This window comes from Brassica rapa, chromosome A05 (genome assembly GCF_000309985.2).
Source record: "Brassica rapa cultivar Chiifu-401-42 chromosome A05, CAAS_Brap_v3.01, whole genome shotgun sequence".
NCBI classification, from domain to species: Eukaryota; Viridiplantae; Streptophyta; class Magnoliopsida; order Brassicales; family Brassicaceae; genus Brassica; species Brassica rapa.
Genome location: NC_024799.2, coordinates 10,821,117 through 10,844,105, shown reverse-complemented (window position 1 = coordinate 10,844,105; position 22,989 = coordinate 10,821,117). Strand labels below are relative to the sequence as shown.

Genomic DNA, 22,989 nt, shown 5'->3' with positions numbered 1-22,989 from the left:
GAGGAATCATGGAGATTAGTGAGTAATCACCTTTTGAATTCATGGGTTAGGGAGATTGAGGGTGATTAGGTTAGAACTAGGATGTTTTAGTGTAGATCATTCATATTTCCTTGCTAGTTGAGTGAGCATAATGCATCTTCTGAGTTGGCCACTCAGTAGTTGAACTTTAGGCATTTCCCCCCGAAAGGTGTTCGAGGAAATGCCCGAGACAACTCTTCTTAGCTTTTAGCATACTTTGCCAAAGACATTTGTTGTTAGAGGTGCTAAGATAGCCATTGGACTTGCTAGTTATGATTGCTTTCATATTATTCAACCAAAGATATTTGATGTTTGAATTGTGTTAAGTAAATGAACATTCATCTAGACATAGAGTTTGTTTAGGATTGTGTCCAAGCTTAAGGTTAATAGATTGATTGATCGTTTGCCATCTTTAGTTCGAAACTTGATCACCCGAGGTCTAATCCCTATATCCATGAGTTCTCTTTTCCAATAGTTAAGAAAGTATCATTTAGTTATTTCTTTTAATTAGTCATAGTTTAAAAACCCATCTAAATCATTGGTTGCACTTAGATTAAGTGATTACTTGCATTCTCGGTGCTTTGATATCTCTCAGAACTGGTTCGACAATCATTTATACTACAGCATTTGTCTTAGGAGCCTTGAAAACTCCTAACATCAAATTGGCGCCGTTGCCAAATTCTGAGTAGATTTAAACATTGAGTTTTAGTCAATTGCTTGAGACTAAGTCATTTTTATTTTCTTTTGTTACTGACTCTTCTTCACCTCCTTTTAATCTACAGGTGTATGAACTTGCGGAGCAGGGGTCCATCAAACCTAGTTCCAAGAGCAGCAGACATCAGAACTTTAGAGAGAGAGTGTGCTAGAAAGAGAAGAGAAAAAGAACATCAGGCTCAATTGCAGAGACTGAACACTGACATGGGAGACATTCATCAAGAAGATGCAGGCGTCAATGGCGCTAACAACAATGGTCCACCTAACCAACAGCGAGCAGCTCGACCCATTGGCACTTACGACCGTCCCAACATTCATGGTCATCGATTGGGAATCCGAGCACCCGCTGTGGCAGCCAACAACTTTGAGATCAAGTCAGGACTCCTCAACGTGATAGAGAACAACAAGTATCATGGCTTGGCTCTAGAGGATCCATTTGATCACTTGGACAGGTTCGACAGCTACTGTGGGCTGTCAAAAACCAATGGTGTGTCCGAAGATGCCTTAAAGCTCAAGATATTCCCTTTCTCTTTGGGGGATAAGGCACGTCAGTGGGAGAAGTCTCTACCAAGCGACTCCATCACCACTTGGGATGACTGCAAGAAAGCATTCTTGGAGAAGTTCTTCTCTAATTCAAGAACTGCTAAGCTGAGAAACGAGATCTCCAGCTTTCAACAGAAGGGCTTGGAAGGTTTCAGTGAAGCTTGGGAAAGATTCAAGGGGTACCAAGCTCAATGCCCACACCATGGCTTCTCTAAAGAGAGCTTACTGAGCACATTCTACCGTGGTGCTCTTCCTAAGTACAGGGCCAGACTGGATACAGCTAGTAATGGATTTTTCTTGGGGAGAACTGAGGAGGATGCAGAGGAGCTGGTTGACAACATGGTTAAGAGTGATGCAGTCTACAGTGGAGACCACGACAGAGGCAGTAGATCTGATGATAAGCAAACGAGGAAGGAGTTGAAAGCTCTACAGGATAAGATAGACATCCTCCTTGCTGATAAAGCTACCCAAGAGCAGCTGCACTTTGTTGGCAACCCAAGCCAAGAGACACCAGCTGTTGTCCATGAAGTTGAAGGTTTGGAAGGTCAGGAAGAGCTGTGTTTCATCAACAACAATGGTAGCTGGTACAAGAAAGAGCCCAACTTTCAGTACAACAACTACCAACAGAAATCCTATTCCAACAACCAACAGAGTGGTTACCAGCCTCGCAACAATCAGCAAGGCAGCTATCAACCACAGCAAAACCCTCCTCCTGGTTTCAACAACAAAGGCAACAATTCTTCCCAACAACAATCTAATCCCTCTACCTCCACCCCTCAGGTCAGCAGCACTGATGCTCTACTGAAACAAATCCTGGAATCTCAAACAAGAAGTGAGAAGCATGTTGGCTATGAGTTGAAGAATCTTCACTCAAAGATTGATGGGAGCTACAATGAGCTCAACAACAAGTTCAGAGCTTTGGAGAACCAGTTTGCTGCCATGAACACTCAACAAAATCGCCAACAAGGTTCTCTACCTGGAAAGTCTGAGCAAAACCCCAAGGAAACCATGAAAGCTATCACTCTCAGGAGTGGTAAGGAGTTACCTCAGAGAGCTCTCACCAAGGATGCTGAGAAACAAAGTGAGGGGGTTGCCATCACCATAGATGATGAAGTGGTGATTGTTGATGAGAAGATCAATGACGAGATCTTGGAAAAGATAGTAGAAGCCAAAGGAAAAGGAAAGGTTGGAGAAGAGAAGAAAACAGTTAAGTATGGTGAAGTTGTCACTCCTGCAAGTGAAAGTTCTTTTGTTCCTCCTGCCTATGAACCTAAGCTTCCATTCCCAGGTCGATTCAAGAGGCAGTTGCTAGAGAAGTACAAAGCTCTGTTTGACAAGCAAATGAGTGAAGTCCAGGTCACAATGCCCATTATTGATGCTTTCATGCTGATTCCTCAGTACAGTAAGTTCCTAAAAGATGCTGTAGCTGCAAAGAAGAAAGAGATGGAGGGCATGGTGATTCTCACTCATGAGTGCAGTGCTATCATTCAGAGACTGGTCATACCAAAGAAGCTAGAAGATCCAGGATGCTTCACATTACCTTGTGCTCTTGGGCCTATGGTATTCGATAGGTGTCTCTGCGATTTGGGAGCTAGTGTCAGCTTGATGCCCCTATCTGTTGCTAAGAAGCTCGGTTTCACTCAGTACAAGAAGTGTAGACTTTCTCTGGTATTGGCTGATCGTTCAGTTAAGTACCCTGTGGGTATCTTAGAGGACCTCCCAGTGATGGTTGGAAATTATGAGATCCCTACAGACTTTGTAGTGCTTGAAATGGGTGAAGAAGCTCAAGACCCTTTAATCCTTGGAAGGTCTTTCTTTGCCACAGCTGGAGCCATTGTTAATGTGAAAGAAGGCAAGATTGATCTCCATCTGGGTAAAGGGCACGTTCTCCATTTCGACATCAAGGAGGTAATAAGGAGGCCAACAGTTCAAGGGCAGGTGTTCTACATTGAAGAGATGGACGCCCTTGCTGATGAAATCCTTGAAGAGCTGTCACTAGAGGACCCTCTACAGCATGCCTTGACTGTAGAGAAAGAGGCTGAGGTGGTTGAGAACATGGAGAGTACTGCCTATGGGATGATGCTGGATTCACACTAGGGGTTTTTCAGTAAGGATCAGTACGAGGAGCTTCCCCAGATGGTTCACCAAGAAGTCTCAGTCACTCAACAAGAAGACAACCAGCAAGATGACTGGAGTGAACTTAAGGCACCTAAAGTGGAGCTTAAACCTCTTCCCCATGGTGTAAGGTATGCATTTCTTGGTCCTAATGAAACTTACCCTGTCATTGTGAGTAGTGAACTTACTGAAAGTGAGCTATCTGAACTTTTGAGAACACTTAAAAGATTTAGAAAGGTAATAGGTGACTGTTGGGGTCAAAATCGGTCACGACGGAATCAATGTCTGAAAGTCCGTAAAAATCAGCATAACCGTTTTTACGAAAAGTAATCTTCGTAAAGAAATCTTTACGAAGAGCCTTGCAGTAAAATATCGTCCAAATCTCAATCGAACCACTAAAATACCGATTGTCCGAAGGCAACGGACATGTATCCAAATCGGCCGGGACACAGCTCGAGTATGGAAATCAGACCCGCGACAAGCCAAGCTCGATCGATACGCGGCGACCAAGTGCACACATCGGTCGCTACGTAGCGACCGAGCTCGAGCAAAGCTCGGTCGCTACGTAGCGACCGAGCGATCATCCCGCTCGGTCGCTACGTAGCGACGAGCTCGAGCCAAAGCTCGGTCGCTACGTAGCGACCGAGCGATCGTCCCGCTCGGTCGCTACGTAGCGACCGAGCGATCGTCCCGCTCTGTCGCTACGTAGCGGACCGAGCTCGAGCCAAAGCTCGGTCGCTACGTAGCGACCGAGCGATCGTCCCGCTCGGGTCGCTACGTAGCGACCGAGCTCAGCAAAGCTCGGTCGCTACGTAGCGACCGAGCGATCGTCCCGCTCGGTCGCTACGTAGCGAACCGAGCGATCGTCCGCTCGGTCGCTACGTAGCGACCGAGCTCGAGCCAAAGCTCGGTCGCTACGTAGCGACCGAGCGATCGTCCCGCTCGGTCGCTACGTAGCGACCGAGCTCGAGCCAAAGCTCGGTCGCTACGTAGCGACCGAGCGATCGTCCCGCTCGGTCGCTACGTAGCGACCGAGCTCGAGCACAAAGCTCGGTCGCTACGTAGCGACCGAGCTCGAGCCCAAAGCTCGGTCGCTAGTAGCACCGAGGCGATCGTCCCGCTCGGTCGCTACGTAGCGACCGTCAGCGCTCGTCCGCCTCGGTCGCTACGAAGCGACCGGGCTCGAGCCAAAGTTCGGTCGCTGGTGTAGCGATTGAACCTTTCCGAACGTCAATACGACACCAGTTCTTGCATTCTCGCCAAAACCTTTGAATGCTATCTCCCGAAGACCGTATAGCAAGCCTCAGTCTATGTTTCCCGCCATTCTAATTCATCGATCAAATTCGCGGTTAGAAACCGCGGAAAACTCGTAGTAAACGTGTCGAGTGGAAGACGGCCCAAAAGGACCTAAAAACACGACTCGAGGCCCATCCTACGATTTTCCTAATCAAAGCCCGTAAACCACAGCCTGGTTTACGCTTGGTCCACAAGGAAGGATAAATGTCAAGTTTCCGCGGATAAATACGGAAGTTTTGAAGATAATGTGAAGATCGGGAAAAATGGAATATCTCCATTTTTATGCTATGACGGCTTAAGGCAGAAGAGTAAAAGCGTAAACCGACCTTGGAGCTAGTATATAAGGAGTCCTAGGCGAGGAGCAAGGGGGAGAATTTTTTAGATTCGGAATTCTCTGCACTTAGAAACTTTAGGCTTAATCTCGACAAGTTCGGTTTCTATGACTGGCACTCAATTACTAGACGAACTCGCCCAGGCAGTTCGATCTCTTGTCCAGCTCTATCAATTGAACTACGTTCGGCTTGATCCTCGAAGGGGGTACGTAGGCAGCCTTTAACAAGGTCAGTCCGAAATCAATCTAAGCCTTTTATATATCTTTTCGTCCTTTGTTATCGAGCTGATCTCGACTCAACTAGGATTAGGGTTTTATGTTGCTAGAACTAGGTAACTCGTTGACGGCCCCTGCGGCCAAAGCTTTGTATTCTCTTGTAATGATCGCAACGCTCTTACGCGGACTCGAAATAAGATCTACTGTTTTCTCTAAACTCGTTTTTATCTTTTCATGATTTCCGCATATATTCGATCACTTGTCGTTGGCTCTCGCAGAGATCCGGGACCTCTGGGAAATTAGGGTTTTCCTAGTTTCCTTATTTAAACGGAAATCGACAGTGCGAATTTCGGTTCCCACAGGTTGGCGCTAGAAGGGGGGAGGTTACGGATTACTCTTACCTCATGGCCACAAAACGCTTGATCGAAACAATGTTTGGATATATGAAAGACAAACTCGCAGCACTGACTGCTCCTATGGCCAACGCTTACGCAAACACCGTAGTTTTCAACAAAATCGAAAACTTAGTCGCGACCTTCCGCCACAGGAAGAGCACTAAAACAAGCTCGCGATTTCTCCCTATAAACACGAAGGGAAACGATAAATCTTATCAAAACCCTGTAAGTTTGGCTCATTACCGAACAAAAGAAATCTCGATGCGTAAGGGTTTTACCAAAACACGTTTTCCGAAAACATTTCGGAAGGATAAAACTTGTTCTCCCAAAAACCGCTGAAAAACCCCTAGGTTAATCGCGGAAAAAGGAAACACAACAAAACGATTACCTAGCTCGGTCGCTACGTAGCGACCGAGCACGCACACGCTGCTCGGTCGCTACGTAGCGACCGAGCACACACACTGCTCGGTCGCTACGTAGCGACCGAGCACGCACACTGCTCGGTCGCTACGTAGCGACCGAGCACGCACACTGCTCGGTCGCTACGTAGCGACCGAGCACACACACTGCTCGGGTCACTACGTAGCGACCGAGCATGCACACTGCTCGGTCGCTACGTAGCGACCGAGCACGCACACTGCTCGGTCGCTTCGCTACGTAGCGACCGAGCACGCACACGCTGCTCGGTCGCTACGTTCGGTCGCTACGTAGCGACCGAGCACGCACACGCTGCTCGGTCGCTACGTAGCGACCGAGCACACACACTGCTCGGTCACTACGTAGCGACCGAGAGCACGGCACACTGCTCGGTCGCTACGTAGCGACCGAGCACGCACACCACTCGGTCGCTACGTAGCGACCGAGCACGCACACCGCTCGGTCGCTACGTAGCGACCGAGCACGCACACCACTCGGTCGCTACGTAGCGACCGAGCACGCACACCGCTCGGTCGCTACGCAGTGACCGAGCACGCACACCGCTCGGTCGCTACGTAGCGACTGAGCACGCACACTGCTCGGTCGCTACGTAGCGACCGAGCTCAAGCCAACTCTCCACTCGCTACGTAGCGACCTGTCAGGCCGTCAGTCGCTACGTAGCGACCGGTAAGGCCTCAGAAAGGTCCTCCTTTGGGTTCTCTTGTGAATCCTCATCGCTACGGTTTTCGTTTCGTCTCAATCGGAGTTTCCGTTGAGATTTTACGACGAAAACAAGTAAGACTCTTCTTGGCTTGCTTCCACTCGCTACGTAGCGACCTGTCAGGTCGTCAGTCGCTACGTAGCGACCGGCAAGGCCTCAGAAAGGTCCTCCATTGGGTTCTCTTGTGAATCCTCATCGCTACGCTTTTCGTTTCGTCTCAATCGGAGTTTCCTTTGAGATTTTACGACGAAAACAAGTAGGACTCTTCTTGGCTTGCTTCCACTCGCTACGTAGCGACCTGTCAGGCCATCAGTCGCTACGTAGCGACCGGTAAGGCCTCAGAAAGGTCCTCCATTGGGTTCTCTTGTGAATCCTCATCGCTACGCTTTTCGTTTCGTCTCAATCGGAGTTTCCGTTGAGATTTTACGACGAAAACAAGTAGGACTCTTCTTGGCTTGTTTCCACTTGCTACGTAGCGACCTGTCAGGCCGTCAGTCGCTACGTAGCGACCGGTAAGGCCTCAGAAAGGTCCTCCTTTGGGTTCTCTTGTGAATCCTCATTGCTACGCTTTTCGTTTCGTCTCAATCGGAGTTTCCGTTGAGATTTTACGACGAAAACAAGTAGGACTCTTCTTGGCTTGCTTCCACTCGCTACGTAGCGACCTGTCAGGCCGTCAGTCGCTACGTAGCGACCGGTAAGGCCTCAGAAAGGTCCTCCTTTGGGTTCTCTTGTGAATCCTCATCGCCACGCTTTTCGTTTCATCTCAATCGGAGTTTCCGTTGAGATTTTACAACGAAAACAAGTTGGACTCGTCTCGGCTCCCTTCCACTCGCTATAGCGACCGAGATGACATCCTCACTCGTTATAGCGACCATTCAGGCCTCAAAGGGGTCCTCCTTTGCGTTCTCCTTTGAATCCTCATCGAAACGCTTTTCGTTTCGTCTCAATCGGAGTTTCCGTTGAGATTTTACGACAAAAACAAGTAAAACTCATCTTAAACTCCTTGGCTTGTTTCTGCTCACCCTACCTCCATCTTTGCGTTCACTTTCGAATCTCGATCGAAACGTCTCTTGTTTCGCCTCGATTGAAGTTACCATTGAGACTTTATGATATAAAAAAAAAACCGCAAAGACCTATTTTCTCGCATGGATTCAGATTAATCGTATAAAACGGCAACGGTTAACTTAACACCTTAGCCGCCTTAACTATACGATTACGTTGAACCTTTTTACAAAAATCGACGTCTTATCTAGGAGAAGATAACAGTCAAGTTCGGAAGATAAATGTCAAGTTTCAAAGGATAAACACCAATATCGGAAATGGCGAACATACACGAGAATAGGAAACGGAAATGAGCACGCAAAACTGAGAAGGGACAAAACTGCATCTTCGAGAGAACTAAGGTATTTCCGACTTGAAATTTTTGAAATCAGACTTGGAATTTTCGTAGGAAATTACTTTGAGGCTGCCATAGAACTTTAGGAAATGTAAAACCTAGGCGGATAGTCTAGCGAACTAAGTTTTAAGCGATTTTTCCTGTCTCGATATATTGTTCCATAATTGTTCATCCAGATCTTGCAAACCGATCTAACTCTCCAAAAGTCGAGAAACGATCGCCACGCATATCAAGCTCGCTTCCTAAAGAGAAAAAAAGTTAGAGACATGAACGTCGCCTTAAAACCGATTCGTTTCTGGCAATTTTCTCGGAACCGACATATCCCAAGTCGTCAACGTGGAAAACAACCAAATCACAGTCCAAGCGTCGTCTATAAATCGTCCCGAATTATCGATCACTCCAAACATCAGAAGAGGAAACGTGCACAACCCTTCAAAGTATCGGTTCAACCGTTTTCTTTCGTAAAAAAAAAAAGAAAAAAGGGGGGGAGTAGGTACGTATACTATACTCGTGTACTCCCAAAACTTCAAAAAACTTCTGCAAATCGTCAAGAATAGGCAAACGACAATCTTAATATTTGTCTAAACGCTAGCAACATATCCAGACGATCATGAACATAATCTCAAAAACTACACATCATTTCTTGTCGCAATCATGCGTACAGAAATCTTGTACCAATATCAAACTGAAACTCGACGATTAGCCAAAGTATTGAAGCCTTTTCCGGCTTCAGAAAGCCAGTTTCGTTTTAAAATTTTCTACGAGAAATCTTCAATCACCAAAGCATTTCTTTCAGTTTCCGTTGTACCAAGTAAGTCACGGAAAAGTATCGAAAACATTTGCGACGAAGAAAACTCGAGAATATATGTAGCATCGTGCACATTAAAAGAAGCACTTTCCTCCCGATGGTTAGCTAGTTCCACTTCTGGTTGACCAATTCTTTCAAGAAACAAATGTGTCATGAGAATCCTCTCGAAAAACCTATGAAAAACGTTCCGCGACTAGATCGTATTGAAATAAACTTCAGTAATACTCCATGGGTAACGCCAAGCAACCTTCACCTAAGATCAAAATCACAGCGGGAACGTTTCTCGTAGAACCCGCAGAAACAATGCTACTTTGACATATGTATACATATCACTGATTTACGACCTTCGTAAAATCGGTTATATGATATGATAAATTATCGTATAGCCCACAATCGGAAATCATATGATAAATTCTTCATAACGAAACTAAGTCCTAACAACCAAACGGTTAACGGAAAATCTAAACTTTTCGAAAATTGACCAAGTTCAATACGCTCCACAATTCACTTTAAGCCCGCAACGTTTTAACCGCAATACGCGGCATGTAAGGAAAAATTCGTAACAAAGCTTCTAGAGCTATACGAAACATCCTAAAAAATGCACGAAATACATCTCGGAAGGCTAACTCTTCACAAAGCACCATGAAGGAAAACACTTGTTCCCATGGACAAATTTACACGACACCTCAGTCATAATTCCTCGATCGCAAACAAAACTATTAGCATCCGAACAGGAACAACAATTTTTGGCTGCGAACATTCTTAGTCAAACCAGAATGTTTCTCAAACACAGGGCTAATACTAAACCCTCGCAACATCGCGAAATATCTTCAAAGCCCGCGAACATTTCAAGCACGAAACGTGGCATACGAAAGAATAACAAATCTTCAGCATCGCGAGACGTCGCGGACGCCTGAAGATTAGTTCTTCGACGAAATTTCCTTCCTCGATAAAAACACCTTCGTGGAAGACCAGACAGTCATACGAACTAACATCTTCTCAAAACATATTCTTCGCGAAGACTCAAAATAGTAATTTTTACCATTAAGTTTGTTGCTGATCACAACAAACTCTTAACGTCCTAAACAGACTTAGCCATCTCGTAGAAGATGACTCTCTTACATCCGACACAAGGATAATAGCGCTATAAAAGAAATCCGAAATTTTGGTCCAGTACTTCCGGTCTCCGGAGAGATGCTCGATTCCAACCATACAAGTCGTATAAGCCGAGAACCTATCGCGGACTTTAAATCGGTATGGAATCAGGATGAAACTGAAACGGGATACGTAAGTCGAATTAGTCATCGCACCCTCTAAAACCAGGAGTAAACCTAGGTCTTGCCCTAAACCCAGCGCACTGGTCTCTAACATCTCTGGGCATAGTATCAAACACCCTGATACGAGATCCCAAAATTTGTCTCTTTGCCAATATTCGAACGTCTTCAGAAAATCCCGCAAGTTTACACACTGCGGAAAAACTCTCGAAACAGATTATGGATATGGCAATTCACACAGAGTTAGATTACGAGACGACAACTCGTAGTCTTCCCTCTACACCCATACAAAATGCCATCGGCAGCAACACGCCTTATAACCGCTACATAAAAACTAGACCATAAAGGTCCTACTGGAAAACTAGTCATAAGAACCTTAACTCCAAGATGAACTACGAAAGGCTTGATCCCTTCAACGAGGGTACGTAGGCAGCCGTCATAAGGCGCAGCCCCAATCTTATCGCGTTTTCTACTTTTAGGAGAGCGAGAAGATCACTTACCACAGACCTTTTCAACCATTAATTCCGCCTAACTCACCTACCTTGCCTAACTTACCAAGCCACTCGCTAGAACCTCACGATAGAAGCTCATGATTCTAACGAGCTGGGGGGCTAACTGTTGGGGTCAAAATCGGTCACGACGGAATCAATGTCTGAAAGTCCGTAAAAATCAGCATAACCGTTTTTACGAAAAGTAATCTTCGTAAAGAAATCTTTACGAAGAGCCTTGCAGTAAAATATCGTCCAAATCTCAATCGAACCACTAAATACCGATTGTCCGAAGGCAACGGACATGTATCCAAATCGGCCGCGGACAAGCTCGAGTATGGAAATCAGACCGCGGACAAGCCAAGCTCGATCGATACGCGGCGACCAAGCATGCACACAGCTCGGTCGCTACGTAGCGACCGAGCTCGAGCAAAGCTCGGTCGCTACGTAGCGACCGAGCGATCGTCCCGCTCGGTCGCTACGTAGCGACCGAGCTCGAGCCAAAGCTCGGTCGCTACGTAGCGACCGATCGATCGTCCCGCTCGGTCGCTACGTAGCGACCGAGCTCAAGCCAAAGCTCGGTCGCTACGTAGCGACCGAGCGATCGTCCCGCTCGGTCGCTACGTAGCGACCGAGCTCGAGTCAAAGCTCGGTCGCTACGTAGCGACCGAGCGATCGTCCCGCTCGGTCGCTACGTAGCGACCGAGCTCAGCCAAGCTCGGTCGCTACGTAGCGACCGAGCGATCGTCCCGCTCGGTCGCTACGTAGCGACCGAGCTCGAGCCAAAGCTCGGTCGCTACGTAGCGACCGAGCGATCGTCCCGCTCGGTCGCTACGTAGCGACCGAGCTCGAGCCAAAGCTCGGTCGGTACGTAGCGACCGAGCGATCGTCCCGCTCGGTCGCTACGTAGCGACCGAGCTCGAGCCAAAGCTCGGTCGCTACGTAGCGACCGAGCGATCGTCCCGCTCGGTCGCTACGTAGCGACCGAGCTCAGCCAAGCTCGGTCGCTACGTAGCGACCGAGCGATCGTCCCGCTCGGTCGCTACGTAGCGACCGAGCTCGAGCCAAAGCTCGGTCGCTACGTAGCGACCGAGCGATCGTCCCGCTCGGTCGCTACGTAGCGACCGAGCTCGAGCCAAAGCTCGGTCGCTACGTAGCGACCGAGCGATCGTCCCGCTCGGTCGCTACGTAGCGACCGAGCTCGAGCCAAAGCTCGGTCGCTACGTAGCGACCGAGCGATCGTCCCGCTCGGTCGCTACGTAGCGACCGAGCTCAGCCAAGCTCGGTCGCTACGTAGCGACCGAGCGATCGTCCCGCTCGGTCGCTACGTAGCGACCGAGCTCGAGCCAAAGCTCGGTCGCTACGTAGCGACCGAGCGATCGTCCCGCTCGGTCGCTACGTAGCGACCGAGCGCTCGTCCCGCTCGGTCGCTACGAAGCGACCGGGCTCGAGCCAAAGTTCGGTCGCTGTGTAGCGATTGAACCTTTCCGAACGTCAATACGACACCAGTTCTTGCATTCTCGTCAAAACCTTTGAATGCTATCTCCCGAAGACCGTAGCAAGCTCAGTCTATGTTTCCCGCCATTCTAATTCATCGATCAAACTTTGCGGATTAGAAACCGCGGAAAACTCGTAGTAAACGTGTCGAGTCGGAAGACGGCCCAAAGGGACCTAAAACACGACTCGAGGCCCATCCTACGATTTTGCGGAAAACTCGTAGTAAACGTGTCGAGTCGGAAGACGGCCCAAAGGGACCTAAAACACGACTCGAGGCCCATCCTACGATTTTCCTAATCAAAAGCCCGTAAACCACAGCCTGGTTTACGCTTGGTCCACAAGGAAGGATAAATGTCAAGTTTCCGCGGATAAATACGGAAGTTTTGAAGATAATTGTGAAGATCGGGAAAAATGGAATATCTCCATTTTTATGCTATGACGGCTTAAGGGCAGAAGAGTAAAAGCGTAAACCGACCTTGGAGCTAGTATATAAGGAGTCCTAGGCGAGGAGCAAGGGGGAGAACTTTTTAGATTCGGAATTCTCTGCACTTAGAAACTTTAGGCTTAATCTCGACAAGTTCGGTTTCTATGACTGGCACTCAATTACTAGACGAACTCGCCCAGGCAGTTCGATCTCTTGTCCAGCTCTATCAATTGAACTACGTTCGGCTTGATCCTCGAAAGGGGTACGTAGGCAGCCTTTAACAAGGTTCAGTCCGAAATCAATCTAAGCCTTTTAGATATCTTTTTCGTCCTTTGTTATCGAGCTGCGACTCAACTAGGATTAGGGTTTTATGTTGCTAGAACTAGGTAACTCGCTGACGGCCCCTGCGGCCAAAGCCTTTGTATTCTCTTGTAATGATCGCAACGCTCTTACGCGGACTCGAAATAAGATCTACTGTTTTCTCTAAACTCGTTTGTTATCTTTTCATGATTTCCGCATATATTCGATCACTTGTCGTTGGCTCTCGCAGAGATCCGGGACCTCTGGGAAATTAGGGTTTTCCTAGTTTCCTTATTTAAACGGAAATCGACAGTGCGAATTTCGGTTCCCACAGTGACTCACTAGATGACATCAAGGGGATATCACCCTCTCTGTGCATGCATAGGATACATCTTGAGGATGAATCAATGACTTCTATCGAGCATCAAAGAAGGTTAAATCCTAACCTGAAGGATGTTGTAAAGAAAGAGATTCTTAAACTCCTAGATGCTGGTGTTATTTACCCTATCTCAGATTCTAAATGGGTATCACCTGTGCATGTTGTACCAAAGAAATGTGGTATCACTGTGATTAAGAATGACAAGGATGAATTAATACCAACAAGAACCATCACAGGTCATAGAATGTGCATTGATTACCGAAAACTAAACTCTGCATCTAGAAAGGATCATTTTCCATTACCATTTATTGATCAGATGCTTGAGAGACTTGCAAATCACCCATTCTATTGTTTTTTTTATGGGTATTCAGGATTTTTCCAAATCCCTATACATCCCAATGATCAAGAGAAAACGACATTCACATGTCCCTATGGTACCTTTGCATATCGAAGGATGCCATTTGGTCTATGTAATGCTCCAGCCACCTTTCAAATGTGCATGATGTCAATTTTCTCTGATCTGATTGAGGATGTTGTGGAGGTATTTATGGATGATTTCTCTGTCTATGGATCTTCGTTTTCTGCTTGTTTGTCAAATTTGTGCAGAGTCCTACAGAGATGTGAAGACACCAACCTTGTGCTGAATTGGGAGAAATATCACTTCATGGTCAAGGAAGGGATTGTGCTAGGACACAAGATTTCAGAGAAGGGGATTGAGGTGGATAAAGCCAAAATCGATGTTATGGTTGGTCTGCCTCCACCAAAGACAGTGAAAGACATCCGGAGTTTTCTTGGTCATGCTGGATTCTACAGGAGGTTCATCAAGGATTTCTCCTTGATAACTAGACCTTTGACCAGGCTGCTGTGCAAGGAAGCTACCTTCAGGTTTGATGTGGAATGCCTACAAGCTTTCAAGAAGCTAAAAGGTAAACTCGTTAGTGCCCCAATTGTCCAGCCACCTGATTGGGATCTTCCTTTTGAGATCATGTGTGACGCCAGTGACTATGCTGTGAGAGCTGTTTTGAGGCAGAAGAAAGATGGCAAAACCCATGTGATCTACTATGCCAGCCAAACCCTCAATGATGCTCAGATGAGGTATGCCACAACAGAGAAAGAGATGCTGGCAATTGTTTTTGCCTTTGAGAAGTTCAGGAGCTACTTGGTTGGGTCTAAAGTCATTGTCTACACCGATCATGCTGCCTTGAGACACCTTTTGACCAAGAAGGATGCAAAACCCAGGCTTTTGAGGTGGATCCTTTTGCTCCAAGAGTTCGATATGGAAATCAAAGACAAACCCGGAGTTGAGAATGGATTAGCTGATCATTTGTCCAGGTTGAGGGTAGAGTCTGGTATCCCTATTGACGAAGGACTTCCTGAGGAGCAGATCATGGCTATCGAAGCAGTAATAGCAGTCTGTGAGACTGGTAGGAAGCTGGAAGAAGTCAAAGCAACAGAGGAGAAAGAACCTTGGTATGCCGATTTAGTGAACTACCTAGCCACAGGAAGAGAACCTCTGAATCTTGTGGGCTATGCCAAGAAGAAGTTCTATAAGGATGTGAAAAGATACTACTGGAATGAGCCCTACCTCTACATTCTCTGCAAGGATCAGCTTTATAGGAGAGTGGTTGCAAATGAGGAGATTGATGGGATCCTTGCACAGTGTCATGGATCATCCTATGGAGGTCACTTTGCCACCTTCAAAACAGTTGCAAAAGTATTACAAGCTGGATTCTGGTGGCCACATATGTTCAAGGATACACAAGACTTTGTTTCGAAGTGTGATTCTTGCCAAAGAAGAGGAAACATCACCAAGAGGAATGAGATGCCTCAAAATCCAATCCTTGAAGTTGAAGTGTTTGATGTCTGGGGTATTGACTTCATGGGACCATTTCCATCATCTTTTGGCAACAAATATATCCTTGTGGCTGTTGATTATGTCTCCAAATGGGTGGAAGCCATTGCAAGCCCCACCAATGATGCTAGAGTTGTAATCAAGATGTTCAAGAGCATCATCTTCCCAAGGTTTGGAGTTCCAAGAGTTGTAATCAGAGATGGAGGTTCCCACTTCATTAACAAACTGCTTGAGGGACTTCTCAAGAAGAACGGTGTGAAGCACAAGGTGGCAACTCCTTATCATCCCCAAACAAGTGGCCAAGTTGAGATTTCTAACAGGGAGATCAAATCTATTCTGGAGAAGATTGTGGAGATTACAAGGAAGGATTGGTCCAATAAGCTTGACGATGCACTTTGGGCTTATAGGACAGCGTACAAGACACCACTGGGCACCACACCTTTCAATCTAGTGTATGGGAAAGCTTGCCATCTGCCAGTGGAGCTTGAGTACAAGGCACTATGGGCAATAAAGTTGCTGAACTTTGACATCAAGAGTGCCAAGGAGAAAAGGCTCTTTCAGCTACACGAGCTTGATGAGATAAGAATGGATGCTTTTGAGAACTCAAGAATCTACAAGGAGAAGACTAAGGTTTTCCATGACAAGAATATCCTGAAGAGAGAGTTTAAAGAAGGAGATCAAGTTCTACTCTACAACTCTAGGCTGAAGTTGTTTCCAGGAAAGCTTAAGTCAAGGTGGTCCGGTCCTTTTAAAGTCAAGGAGGTTAGGCCATATGGAGCAATAGTTTTGTGGAGCACTGATGGAAGAGACTTCACAGTCAATGGACAAAGGGTTAAGCTCTACATGGCTACTGCACCAGAGGAAGATGGGGTTTCAACTCCACTGTCTGATCCTACCCAGGCCTAATCTAAAAGGAGGCAAAGTCAAGCTCGGGACTTAAAACAAGCTCACTTGGGAGGAAGTCCCATGCGTATCCTTGTACATATTGCATTGGTATTTCCATTTTTCATCTTATTGCATAAAAAAAAAAAGAGAGAAGTTGTGTGCAGGTGCTTGATCGGTTCAGTTTTGAGCAGGAGTCGTGCGTGGGAGCGAGGTCTCACAGCGACACCTCAAGGTCGCTCCAGCTGGGAGCGAAGTTTCGAGAGCGACACTCCAAGGTCGCTCGCGTTTTCGTCGTCGGATCAAGAAAAATCGCCTCAGAGCGAGGTCTCGGAGCGAGGCCGAAAGGTCGCTCCAGCTGGGAGCGATGTTATGGGAGCGACACCTCGGAGTCGCTCGCGTTTTCGACGAAATGGAGCTCAAAAACTGACCCAGAGCGACGTCCTAGAGCGACACCTTGAAGTCGCTCCAGCCCAGAGCGAGGTTTCTAGAGCGACACTTCAAGGTCGCTCGCGGTTTTGTCGAAACACGACGCGAGGAAACGACTCGGGAGTGACCTCTCCCAGCGACACCCTCACGTCGCTCCCGAACCGGTCCAGGTAAGTTTCCTAACTCTAAACCCCGGTTTAATTCAAGTAAACCGACCCTAACCACCCTAGACCGAACCGGACGACCCTAAACCTACCCCAACCCCCGCGACTCCATCTCTATCACTCTCCCCCTCCTCTCACAAACTCACAAACTCTCTCAAACTCACCCACACCAAAATTCCCAAAACCTTCTCAATTCTCACCCAAATCAACTACTTCTTGTTCCTAAATCCAAGCTTTCGCCCCTGTAGTCTATTCTTCACTACCCATTCACCATTTCCTTTCATCCAGAGCAAGGTATTGAGTTTTTAAATTCAAATTCGTAGGTCCATGAACCCTAGAATTTGAAAGTCTAAATTTGGTCTTTTTCTTGCTAGATTGTGGTGAAATAGACTAGGGAAAGTTTATCTATCAAGTTGGGTTGTTGAATTAATGGTGAAATTGAGTTTAAATTGCACTTTGGCAAAATTAGGGTTCATGGATTTGGGAGTTTTTCGAATTTGATCTTAATTGGGTGTGTTTGTGGGTGGACTAGATGCGTTAAAATGTTACATTGTTGCATTGTGTTGAACTTGAGTTTAAACTGAAAAATTCACCTGTTAAGTTCACTTTTGCAAAAAAAATTTCACTTGCAAAATCTTGCTTTTCTCTACTTCCATCTACTTATCCCTTTCCAAGTTTGTAATCTTTCAGGTGAAAATGGTTAAGAAGACAAAGGGAAGGTTGGAAGCTGAGAGGCAAGAAGCCGAAAGTCAAGAGTTTGCACTAAGAGGAAAAGCTTTAACCTGCGAGCCAACTGGCTCAAGGACGCAGAGGACTGTGCGACAGCAGACGTTGGCTGCAAGGAAATCGAAAGAACACGAGAAGAGGGCAGGGAAAAGTGTAGCAGTTCCCACCCATGAGGAAGGTGAAACTGAGAGTGAAGATGAGCCGGCACCTACGAAGAAAGCCAAGATGTCAAAGGGCAAAGGGGTTGCTGTTGATCGAGACAGAGCGAAAACTCCATCTGTGGAGGAGCTATATGATCATTTGAAGAATGGAGTCACTTGGGCTCCAACCAGGTTTGCCGACCTCGATTTGCTGAAGGAGTTGGGTCTAGAGTCTGATATTGAGGCGATGCTGGGACATTTGAAGATGCCAAAACTCCTCACCATGGCTTATCCTTTCTACAAGGATGTCACTTGTCAGTTCCTCTCCTCTCTTGTGGTCACTTACCACGACACGGCGCATGTGAGACAAGGATGGGGAAAAATCAGGTTCAAGATCAATGGAAGAGAATACAACATGAACTTCAAGGACATTGGGAGGGTCATGGGATTCCAAGACCTAGAAGACAACTCCCTTACCAAGTGTGAGAACCTCCCCACAGAGCTTTGGAAGTTGATCACTGGAAACAGGCACTCTACCGGGGCTGACAAGAACTCACACATCCGACACCCGTCTGTACGCTACCTCCACAGATTGCTAGTCCATGCTTTCTACCCACGGAAGCAAGCTGGTAATGTTACTGAGGAAGACATGCGACTGCTCTGTCCGGCTATCCGTCTTTACACTCAACCTGGAGTGTTACCCCTTCCCAGCACTGATATCTATGCTACCTTTGGGATGGTCAGTTTCTTTGTGGGCCGTCTCGAACACTACAGAGACTGGACGTGGTACACCACTGATTCGCGCCCAAAGATGGGGATAGGCGGAATGATCACACCACAGCTCCAATTTCTGAATGTTCCCTTGGGAAAGGACGCAGCGGGGCCTAGGTTCATTGATGGCACCTACTTGAGGATTGCCACCTATTTCAGTGGGATGTATGGGAAGGACTACGTCTACCACTACTACTTGCAGGGCAAGCCAGTCGAGGTGTTTCTTCCAAACCGGAACCTGACGAGTTTAGAGATACCTGGAGCTGTCAGCTTCAACATTCCCCAGGAGTACTTTCTCGGAGAACACGGGCCTCTCGATCCAATTCAAGCAGCTTCATCAAGGAGAAGGAGTGTCCCTACGCAACCTGACTCGCCTGTTGCAGACACGTCTGAGCATATCTATGGACCTCCGCGCTACTACTTCAAGCCCCATGACGGAGTCCTTCCCCCCGAAGCTCTCCGTGATGCTCATGACCACATTGGTCGTCTCCAGAGGTGGAACAAAGCTCAGGACAGAACGATAGAAAAGCTGAAGGATAAGTGCAAGGCGCTCAGCAAGACTGTGAAGAAGCAGGCAAAGACTTCAGCCAAGTTCATGAAGAAAGTAGCTGATGTTTTAACTAGGGGAGGAATAGCTGGATGTAGCTCAGCCGATTTCGCTTTCGCGAACACCTCAAACCCCCAGCCTCCACCCCCGCCTGATGCTCTTGGTTTCCCCCTCACTGCTGCGCAGCTTCAGCGTAAGCGGAGGAACCCACCCACTCAACCTTCCACTTCCGGCAACAAATCCCCATCCCTCGCTTCTTCAGACAGTGAGGACGAGATTGACGAGGTTGAGAGCCAGCCATGGTATGGAGGCTCCGGTTCAGCATCCGGTGGTTACTACACCACCTTCCCTCCTGACGACGACGATGCTGGGGCATCTGCCCCCACCTACTATCCATAGGAGGTACTCCTTTCTCTCCCTTGTATATACCATTTCATTTTTGCATATTAGTTTTCTTCTCGGTATCTCTCTCTTTCCTTGACAACACAGAGACTGTGTAACTCAAGTTTGGGGGAGGTACCAAGCATTTGATCATGTTTGCTTTGATTGTGTTTCATTTGAGTCATGCATTGCACACCTATTTACATAAAAAAAAAAAAAGATTTTTCATTTAGTTTGCATCATTTGCACCATTATGAGAGTCTAGAGCATATAGGTTGCATTCACTTGCATTGGGAGCAATGATTTTAAATGCCTTGTAAAGAACACTACGTTGCACCTGAGTAGCCATGCACCTCTCGAAAAGACTTGTATGTTTCGAGCCTTGAAAACTCTTCTTGAAACTTGTTGATTGTTGAAACTTAGTCTTTGAAGCCAGCTACAACCTTATTTGAACTGAATGAACTTAATGCTTCTTGCTTAGGGTCTCTTGTGTACTGAGTCATGGCTATACACACTTGAGTTGTCACATCTTTTATGCCATTCTTTTTGACAAACTCTAGTGGAAGACCACTCCCAAAACCTTTCCTTCCTTTTAAGCTTTCATTGTTTGATGAGTGAGGCCTTCTTCGGAAAGTTTTACATGTGCATAATGTTGAGAGTATCGGGAACGACAATGCTTGATCTTCATTTTTGCTGGATTGGACACTCTATTGTCTAGCTATAGGTGGGAGGGTGAGTGTTGTACTCATGATTTGGGAGAAATAAAAAGGATAGATTCTCGTGCTTAAGTGAATTGATTTATTGGGATAAGTAGAGAACCTCCAGCTCTAGATTTGAAAAGTCTTGGCCCCCAACCTAAAAAAAAAAAATGAAAAAAAAAATAATAATAAGAAAAAAGAAAGAAATCGAAAACTAAAAAAAAAAAAAAAAAAAGAAAAGGGGGTTAGCAAAGTTGTTAGGAGCTGAGAGACATTTTGAGGTTGTGAAAAAAAAATCCCTTATAGATGTTTTTAAGAATCTTTTGGTGAGAGGTGTGAGTTGGGTTTGACATTTGAGAGTGAATGTGTAACTTATATGTTTGGGAAAGGGGTAGAACAATGGAGATTGAGCATTGTATGCATGAGTTGGTCCCTTTCTTAGATATATTATGTGCAATGTCAAGGCTACTTGTTTTGAGAGTAAACCACCTTAAAGATCATATGTTTTGAACCTCTTGAATCACTTGAATAAAAGCCTTCCCTTACCCAACCAAATGACTTGGACCAACTGACCATTTGCAAGAATTCACTTGATATCTTATGCTTAATGAATGGGAGAGTTGGCTGATTTGAATGTGTGGATGCTTGATGATGAGTGTAGGGACAAAAGGAGTTGAGATAGGCCTAGAGAAGCTAGAGTGTAATAAGAGAGTGTGCTAATTGTGTTTGTTAGTGGTGTTTCTTTTGGCTATGAGCTCCCACTTTCAACCTCTCTCCCTATATATGAGTTCTAGAAAGTTCACTTGTGGACAAGTAAAGAACAAGTTTGGGGGAGTTGATATCTTGCATATTTCCATTGTTTTATCCATTCATCCATGTGCATTTTGATCATATAGATTAGGATTTAGCCGTGTTTAGGTTGCATTTTGCATACATGTGTCCTTATCAGGTATTGGAGTACCACATGGAGTTTTTGGAGACACTTGGAGGCATTTGGAGCTCAAAAAGGAGTGTTTAGAGTGGTCATTGGGCGAGCAAGGCATGGGAGCGACCAGTCCGGAGCGACACCACCAAGTCGCTCTGATCACCCTACTGGAGCGACCTAACCAGAGCGACAGGGAGAAGTCGCTCGCGGTTTCATCACTCGGAGACGCGAGAGTGAGCCCGGAGCGACCTCTCGGAGCGACACAGCGAGGTCGCTCCAGCTGGGAGAGACGTTATGAGAGCGACAGAGAGAAGTCGCTCGCGGTTTCATCACCCGGAGATGCGAGAACGAACCCGGAGCGACCTCTCGCAGCGACACAGCGAGGTCGCTCCCGAGGCCTGGAGCGACTTGTCGGAGCGACGGGCTGAGGTCGCTGCGCGTTTTATTTCTACTCGAACTTGTGATTTCTCAAGGGCCTTTTGGTCATTTCATTATGCACGTTTTTATTTTCTAAACCTATGTTTTAATACTCTAGGAGCCACCAAGAGGGGGATCATCTTTGTTCTGAGAAAAACCACCAAAAACTTTTGGAAAGTCATCTCTTTGAATCAATTGATCAGTTTATTATTGAGAATTCTGTGTTCTTATCTATTTCCTGTGTTTCTCTACATGATTAATCTGAAATCTAACATGGGTTTAAGAGGAATCATGGAGATTAGTGAGTAATCACCTTTTGAATTCATGGGTTAGGGAGATTGAGGGTGATTAGGTTAGAACTAGGATGTTTTAGTGTAGATCATTCATATTTCCTTGCTAGTTGAGTGAGCATAATGCATCTTCTGAGTTGGCCACTCAGTAGTTGAACTTTAGGCATTTCCCCCCGAAAGGTGTTCGAGGAAATGCCCGAGACAACTCTTCTTAGCTTTTAGCATACTTTGCCAAAGACATTTGTTGTTAGAGGTGCTAAGATAGCCATTGGACTTGCTAGTTATGATTGCTTTCATATTATTCAACCAAAGATATTTGATGTTTGAATTGTGTTAAGTAAATGAACATTCATCTAGACATAGAGTTTGTTTAGGATTGTGTCCAAGCTTAAGGTTAATAGATTGATTGATCGTTTGCCATCTTTAGTTCGAAACTTGATCACCCGAGGTCTAATCCCTATATCCATGAGTTCTCTTTTCCAATAGTTAAGAAAGTATCATTTAGTTCTTTCTTTTAATTAGTCATAGTTTAAAAACCCATCTAAATCATTGGTTGCACTTAGATTAAGTGATTACTTGCATTTTCGGTGCTTTGATATCTCTCAGAACTGGTTCGACAATCATTTATACTACAACATTTGTCTTAGGAGCCTTGAAAACTCCTAACATCAACTATGTTCTCTTCCCAGCTTCCTCAACGCCTTAGCTCCAAACTCAATCCCATGAACTAAGCTCTTATTCATGGGAAGCTTTTTTCCAATGGTTGGACTCTCCATTCCCAAAGGAGACCTTCCTCTCTCTGACAACACCTATGGCTTCACGTGCTGTTGCTTCTTAACCCCATCAGCAAACTTTGCAAAAGAAGTAGGCAGAAAGTAACAGCTCGTAGGTGAATTAGAGATTGACTTTGTCTACCACAGAGAATAGGCAGAGGGGAAGAGGATTCGACTCTGTCTACATGTATAAACTGACCTTGATGAAGCTTATCACTGAGAATCAAATCATCGTGCTCGTCAGGGAGAGAGACGGAAGTGGCGTGTGAGGAGTCAGAGACTTTGAGATAAAAGCCTTGGTTTGGGAAAAGCTCACCTCCTGCTAGAGCAGGGACGATGCTAATGACTTGTAAGAGAGAGGACATGTGTTCTCCGGCGATTTTGACGTCGGTGTTCATGTGCTTGAGGAGAACGCCAGGGACTAGAATCGCCATCACCGACGGATCCGATCGTCGTCCTTTACCGGAGCTCGCCGGATTCTCGCCTCACATATCCAGATTGTCGTCCTTTGCCGGAGCTCGTCGGAGCTCGCATCGAGGAAGAAGATATATATGAGTTTTTTTTATCGATAGTAATTGATTAGTTTATGTTTAATTAATTAGGGGACATGGTGGTCATTTTTCTATTAAAATTTTAATGGTAAATTTGAAAAGTGTAAAGTT

The 22,989-nt window shown here is 46.1% G+C and overlaps 1 protein-coding gene and 1 non-coding gene across 2 annotated transcripts; one reads left to right on the top strand and one right to left on the bottom strand.

The window, feature by feature from the left end:
- Window positions 1-1,377: 1,377 nt before the first annotated feature.
- Window positions 1,378-1,484, bottom strand: LOC117134565. Its single transcript, XR_004458749.1, has one exon. It is a non-coding gene; the product is annotated as a small nucleolar RNA R71 (small nucleolar RNA).
- A 14,934-nt stretch (window positions 1,485-16,418) lies between these two features.
- Window positions 16,419-19,882, top strand: LOC117133896. The gene is made up of 2 exons (XM_033290976.1): window positions 16,419-19,036; window positions 19,110-19,882. Exons 1-2 carry the CDS (start codon window positions 17,356-17,358, stop codon window positions 19,322-19,324), a joined length of 1,896 nt encoding a protein of 631 aa, XP_033146867.1. The 5' UTR covers window positions 16,419-17,355; the 3' UTR covers window positions 19,325-19,882.
- The last annotated feature ends 3,107 nt before the right edge of the window (window positions 19,883-22,989 follow it).

Bases quoted from the DNA above. Each gene is read 5' to 3' on its own strand.
- LOC117133896 (XM_033290976.1), top strand. From the start codon at position 17,356: ATGGTTAAGAAGACAAAGGGAAGGTTGGAAGCTGAGAGGCAAGAAGCC. The intron at 19,037-19,109 runs GTAAGCGGAGGA...TTCTTCAGACAG, and splicing joins CACTGCTGCGCAGCTTCAGC to TGAGGACGAGATTGACGAGG.